Source organism: Chionomys nivalis, chromosome X (assembly GCF_950005125.1).
Source record: "Chionomys nivalis chromosome X, mChiNiv1.1, whole genome shotgun sequence".
Lineage (NCBI taxonomy): Eukaryota > Metazoa > Chordata > Mammalia > Rodentia > Cricetidae > Chionomys > Chionomys nivalis.
Genome location: NC_080112.1, coordinates 3418042 through 3425358, shown reverse-complemented (window position 1 = coordinate 3425358; position 7317 = coordinate 3418042). Strand labels below are relative to the sequence as shown.

General features: G+C 41.7%; 1 protein-coding gene across 1 annotated transcript; it reads left to right on the top strand.

Moving 5' to 3' along the window:
• Positions 1–1048: 1048 nt before the first annotated feature.
• LOC130867466 (melanoma-associated antigen 10-like) lies at positions 1049–1960 on the top strand. The gene has a single exon (XM_057759496.1). It carries the CDS (start codon positions 1049–1051, stop codon positions 1958–1960), a length of 912 nt encoding a protein of 303 aa, XP_057615479.1.
• The last annotated feature ends 5357 nt before the right edge of the window (positions 1961–7317 follow it).

The window sequence follows — 7317 nt, the reverse complement described above, 5'->3', positions numbered from 1 at the left end:
AAAAGGGAGTTTGACTGGAATCATCAAAGAGAGGCTCTCAGGGGTGTCAGGACTCAAGGTGAGAACTAAAGTATTCCTGCCACCCAAACACATGAGACCCATCCCTACCTGCCCTCCTGTCAACTGTGAGAAAACCCAGGAACCATGGATGACCCTCATGTCATGTCCTCTTCCTTCTGCCTCACAGAAATAGGCTCTGGGCTTAAAGAAAGTAGCCTCAGATCATCAAAGGAAGCAGTTTGGTCCTTGTTATTTATAAAGGTAAGTGTTGAGCAGGTTCCCCATCCCAGGATACGTGGACTGCATTGAATTAGGCCACCTCTTACAATTTAACCTGAACAGGTATAGCCAGATATGAAGAGCTCTTAATCCTTTTTATTCTGTTTCAGAGAGGTGAAAACCTAAGAGTTTGCTCCAGGCCAGCAGAAGGGTGGTGTCCAGCCCTTGGCAGGGGAGAACTGAGGGCCCAGAGTGAGCATAGATGGTACTATTTACATTAAGTAGGGTTATTCTCCATAGTCCAGCTCACCCTTCCTTTGAAGAATGGAAACTCAGTTTCAAACTAGCAGTTTGCAACTATAGAAAGTTGTCACCATCTCTCAAAGCAGTTTTAAGGGACAGGAGATGAAAGTATTTGTTTTAGACAATGTCTTCAACTCCTAAACAAGAGCAAGATTATGCAGCCTCAGAAGTTAGGGGGAGGTACATACTATAAGTATATATCAAGGATCCCAAATGCCCAAAATATAGACATTTCACATTTCCTGGTGCCAAATATTATGATAGTAGCCACAGGGGTTCATTCTCTGTGACCTGTCTGCATCCCAATAGCTGGCTCTCTTGCTCTTTCAGGCTCTTGGGGTTCTAGGACTGCTAAGAGTTCTTGTGGCCCTATAGTACCACTCAAGAGAAATAAAACATGACTATTTGAGAGCTGCCTACAGTGCCCACTCACCATCTCCCTCTCCTCTCCTTCTCCTGACCAGGTCTGTGAATCCCCATTTCTGTGACTGGAACACTATCCTGCCCGCTGTGACCAAGGAAAGTCATGTTGGATGATTCCCATAACATCCATCACTGCAACCACCCAGACAGTCCTCAGACACAAAGGGAGGTAGACAATGCCCAGGTCATCGTGGCTATGCCACAGGGAGAGGAATCCATCAGCATCTCAAAGGATGTGCATAGTTGTGGAATACCGAGTCCTCCCCAGAGTCCTCAGAGAGCCTACTCTCCTTCTATGGTCATGGGTGCCATTCCTGAGGGTTCATCTGATGAGGCTTCTGGCAACCAAGTAGATGAGCTAGAAGACCCCGAGTTGTTGCGCAATGCACTAAATATAAAGATGTTTGACCTGGTATACTTTCTGCTTTTCAAATATGAGATGAAGGAATTCACCACTAAGGCAGAAATTTTGGAAAGTATTGTTAGAGAGTATGAGGAGTACTATCCTGTGATCTTTAGTGAGGCTTACAATTGCTTAAGGCTGGTCTTTGGCATTGACATGATAGAAGTGGACCCCTTTGACCAATGCTATATCCTTGTTACTGCCTTGGGGATCACCTATGATGGGATGTTGAGTGATGTCCAGGGTAAGCCCAAGACAGGCCTCCTAATAGTTGTACTGGGTATCATTTTCTTGAAGGGAAATTGTGTCAGTGAGAAGGTGATCTGGAGAATGCTGACTAAGATAGGGTTGTGTGATGAAAAGGATCCTTTCCTTTATGAAAACCCCAGAAAGCTTATCACTGAGGATTTTGTGCGGGAAGGGTACCTGGAGTACAGGCAGTTGCCTGACAGTGATCCTCCCAGGTATGTGTTCCTGTGGGGCCCAAGGGCCTTTGCAGAAACCACCAAGATGAAAGTCTTGGAGTTTTTTGCCAGTATCACCAAAAGTGATCCAAGATCCTACCCTGAACCATATGCAGATGCTTTGAAAGATGAGCTAGACAGGGCCTAGGCCGGAATCATCCAGCAGATGATACGACTGATCTGACCGGCACACATTCTAGTACACTGGCAGTTTCCAACCCATATCAGGTCAGAAAGAATCTATAATCCAAGTACTGTGCCCTCATTCTGGAGCTAGTGGGAGGAAAGTGTGAACCATTCTACTCTTGCTATTTTGTTTGGGTGTCTGTAGAATTCTTGGTATTCCAAAATGTTAATACTCTTAGTACAGATTCATTAGTTCTAAGTTTCCAGTTTACAAATGTCATGAGTAATGTATGTGTTGTTGTTGATCTGGGTTTCAAGAATTTTATTGTTTTGAAAACAAATGAGAATGACTTCTGTCTTCATTTATAATATGTCACAAGATACTGTAATATTGAAATTGGAATTTCTTGGGAAATTGGGCGGGGGGAAACTTGGAATTAACTTGAACAACAAAAATAAAATTAATTTTTGATTGTCTTACAATATTTAGTCTCCCATTCTGTTTAACTAATTAAACTAAAAAAAAGGTAAATTGAATTTCTTACCCAGAACCCTTCACTGAATACCTTTTATTTATAAAGTCCTGTGTTAGCAGTGGAACATGGCAGAAGCCAGATCTCTCCTTATCCACGGAAAAGTGGGACATAGCAGAAGCTGGGTCACCACTCCTTGTATATATGGTGAGGGCAAGATACACAGCCCTATCAGGAATACAGTGAGGGGTTCTTTCAGACCAAAACCACTAGTACAGGAGGGCCTGCCAAGGGGTACCCTGGAGCAAGCAACTCAATGCAGTTCAGTGCTGCAAACCAAGGCAGTTTAGGAGCCATACTCACATGGCAGTTCACAGGGTTTGTTACTACCATTCCAGGGGATCTAATTCCCATTTCTGACGTCCATGGGGTCCAGGTATGCATGATGTGTACACCTAGGCAAAATACCCATTTACTTATAAGTAGATATTAGCTGATAAATAAATGATAATCAAGCTACAATCCACAGAACCAGAGCAGTTAGGTAAAGAGGAGGATTCTGGGTGGGGGAATGCATGGATTTCCCTGCGAAGGGGACATAGAATAAATTTTTCTGGTGGGCTGGTGACTGATGGAGACAGGAGTGAAAGGGACCAGGTCACAGGAGGCATGGGGGAAGAGAGTGCAGTGAGTGACCACTGGAATTGGTGAGCATTGGGGTATAGGAGGAGGGCCCAGCCACCCAGCTAGCTTAGCCCCAAAATAACCACACAGAAACTATTAATTAAATCACTGCTTGGCCCATTAGCTCCATTTTCTTACTGTCTAACTCTTACATATTAATTTAACCCATTTCTATTAATCTATGTATTGCCATGTGGCAGTGGCTTACCGGGTAAAATTCCCAGCTTCTGTCTCTGGTGACTCCATGGTATCCTTCTGACTCTGCTTTCTTCCTCCCAAAATTCAGTTCCATCTTCCCCGCCTACCTAAGTTCTGCCCTATTAACAGGACAAGGCAATTTCTTTTATCATTAATGAAAGCAATACATAACACAGAATGACCTCCTATATCTTTTCCTCTTTTCTGTTTAAAGTAAAAGAAAGGCTTTTACTTTAATATAGCAAAACTACATATAACAAAACAGGTATCAAGCAAGAACCACAGTTATCTACTTTATCTTTTATCATAACTAGGGAAAACTATAACTATAATTATAAATTCTTCAGTCCCATCAAAGACTCCAGAAGGATATAATATTACCTAAGTAAACAGGAAGTACATTGCAAGCAACTTCCAAAACTCTAGAAATGACAGAGACATCTCACTGCCTGGACAGTCACCCAAAGTTCTTCTGCCCCTTCAGCCTACAGGCATTGTATCCAGCAGACTTTTCCACGAAGCAGGAAATTTCAAAGACAGGTTTGCCTTTATTTGCAGTTTGCCAGTCACTTTCTTCTGTATCCTGTAGAATGTCTTGCAGACTCTTTCATGAAGCAGTAACCCTGAAGGATCATCTCACTTTTAGGCAAGTTCAGCAGTCATTTCTCTGCAGGTCCTGCATGTCCAGTGAAACAGGTCAGGCAAGAGCAGTTTCTTCCCCAAATGCCTAAACAACTCCATAAGGAGACTCTTCAATGCCCATCATCCTTTTGAAGTAGCTTGGTTCTGCCAGGAGCAGATGTTTCTCACTGTAGTGAAAAGTCTTAAGTTCTTAAACATTTTAAATGCTATATTCTGAAGGTCTCTGCAAGATTTGAAGAATACCTAACTAACTGAAATATATCTATCTAGAAAACCTAACTAACATGACTACAATCTTGACTATTATTTATATGATTATCTATTAACCTATATTTCTTAATTATACATTACATTTTTAAATGAACTATACAAACACAGTACCTTAATCAAGATCAGAAATACATTTGCATATAACAAAAATGACCTTAATTTGTATCAATAATCAAGATCCATACCAATGCAAATTATTCATATCTATATCATACCCCCTTTAAATGTAAAAGAACATTTATAAGCAATATTTGGGAATATGGGAGTGGTTTTTTCCATACTGTTTCCTGCTGCCTGGGGGTGTTAATCAGGTCTTTTATGGTATATCCTGTGTTCTAGGTTCATCTCAGTCAGCAGTTGGGCAAAGTAATTTTTGAGGGTGTTCTCAGCAACCTTTCAGTGGGACATGGTCTATCAAATTATATTGATCTGGAAGCAATCCGCAGGTTCTCATCTGTGAAAACAAAAGAAAAACCTCTTTTCCAAAGCAACATATCCTTCTGATCCAAATTCTGAAGTCAAGATACCTTTATAATATACATGCTGGTTTAGCTTAGCAATTCATACAATGAAATGTCTCTTTGTACTTAGCTCCTTCACAGTAAAAAATTCAAAAAAATAGAATAATATACATTATCCAGACTCTCTGTGAATTTTCCATCTTTGTGTGGTTTATTTTTCTTTACTCCCTTTACTCTATGACTATCTGTACTCTATCTCCTTAAAGACTTGACCCTTTTTTAAAGCATTAACTTTATTTTATGACTCTATACTCTTTTTCTTCTCTCTTCCAAGCCTACGTACATTTATCCAACACTATGACCCATCTGAATTTGTTTTTATTGCATATCTGTAATTATTTCCTGACCAGAAGTGCTTCTTAAAAGCTAAGGGCTTCTTAAAACTTAAGCTGTCATGGTATATACAGTACTTCTTACTTGCTGGCCCAGTCTAAAACTTAAACTGCACAATTACTGTGATATATATGGCAGTGCTTGCTCATTCTACACAAGTTGCCATCAAACAAGCTGCAGCAGTCTGCTCAAAAACCCCATCCAAATGCTCTGTCTCCTGAAAGTGCCAGAGGTCATGCTGGCAGCATAGTCCAGAAAGCCAGCATTTTAAAACAGCCGTGGCTTTTGTTCTTGCTATGACTGAATCAGGAAAATCTCTCTCAAAGGAGCTGTGGCAAGCCACCAGCAGACAGCAAGAAGCTGTGTTAAACTCTGCAATTTTTTTTGTCTAGATTTCTTTTTCTAGCCCTCTTAGGTTTTGCGTGGGTTTGGTGACCACGTGGGTGCCAATTTGTAGCAGCAGGTTGATTGTTTGCCCTGGCTGCCCAAAACCAAAATAATCACACAGAAACCATATTCATTAAAGTACTGCTTGGCCCATTAGCTCTAGCTTCTAATTGGCTAACTTTTACATTTAGTTTAGCAAGTAATCTGTGCATCACCACAAGGTTGTGGCCTACCAGCCAAGTTTCAGCACGTCTATCTCTGGTGGCAGCAGCTCCATGGCATCTCCCTGACTCCTCCCTTCTTTCTCCCAGCATTCAGTTCCATCTTTCCCACCTACATAGTTCTGTCCTATCAACAGGCCCAGGCAGTTTCTTTATTCATTAATGATAATCACAGCACACAGAGAGGACTCCCACATCATCGGTGTACTCTGGAAACCTAGTGCAGTGGAAACATCCTGTAATCCATGAGGTGACTCTAGTGATAGAACTCCTAATAATAGAGGATGTGGAGCCTGAACTTGCCATTTTGTAGAATGGCAAGGCTTCCTTCCAGTGGTAGAACTGATGTGGTATTCCCTTCTGTATGCTGTGAATACCATTGGTTAATAAAGAAACTGTCTTGGGCCTGTACAGGAAATAGAGGTGTGGGGGGAACTAAACTGAATGCTGGAAGAAAGAAGGAGGAATTAGAGAGAATCCATGTAACCTCACCAGAGCTAGATGGAACTTTAGTCGGTAAGCCACAGCCAAGTGGCAATACACAGATTACTAGAAATGGGTTAAATTAATATGTAAGAGCTAGTCAATAAAAAGCTAATGGGCCAAGCAGTGTTTTCAATAATATAGTTTCTATGTGATTATTTTGGGGCTAATCAGCCAGGAACCAACAAGGGGCCTCCTTCAATAGTAGGACCAGGTTGCATTTGGTTGAGTTTTTTTGTTGGCCAGGGGCGGGGGTACCAGGCTGATGCTAGGGTCATACTCTGAAAACTGACAGTGGGCCCCCATTGCTGAAGACATCCATACAACTCATTGAACATAGAGGGGTCAAGCTGGTACCTGCATGGAGTTTTCATTCCTATGTTCTAGTCTCCTTGGTACAGGAAGGTACTGTGCAGATTATGGAAAGAGAAACCTAGATATCAGCCCAGTCACAAAACCCTCTATCCTGTCTGCAAGATATGCTGCAGCAATGGTGGTGTAGAACTTGGAGTGGCCAGCCAATGTTTGGTTTAACTTGAGGCCCACACCCTGATAGGGAGAACCCATGCCCTACACTGCCTGGATGACCAGAAACCAGAAACTGGATAACACAGAGACCTAAGGTAGAACCAAACATGACTGGCAAAAAAAAAAAAAAAATAACGAAATGATTCTTAATGATATTCTGTTATACTCATAGATAAGTGCTTGTCCAGTTGTCATTAAAGATGCGTCCTTCAGCAACAGATGAGAGTGGGTTAGAAATCCACATCCAGATGTTATGTGGAGAGAGAGTTTAAATTGGAGTTCTCTATCAGGTCCCCCCCCCTCAGAGATCAGGGAACCCATGAAAGAGGGGAAGCAAGTTTCTAGGAGTAAGAGGGAATGAAGGACACCTGGAGAATGTGACCCACTAAATCAACTAAGCAGGGGTCATATGAGCTCACAGAGATTGAAGTGGCCAGCATGGAGCCTGATTTGGTCTATACCAGGTCTCCCAAGTATATTTTCTAGTTGTTAGCATGATGTTTTCTGAGACTGCTAACAGTAGAAGTTGATGTGTCTCTGACTCTTTTGCCTGTTCTTGGAACTTTTTTCCCTCCTATTGAGTTTTATTTTCCAGCCTTTATATGAGGGCTTTTGCCTTGTCTTATTATATCTTGTTTT

What these genes read in the sequence shown, in the direction of transcription:
- LOC130867466 (XM_057759496.1), top strand. Translation starts at nt 1,049, where the DNA reads ATGTTGGATGATTCCCATAACATCCATCACTGCAACCACCCAGACAGT.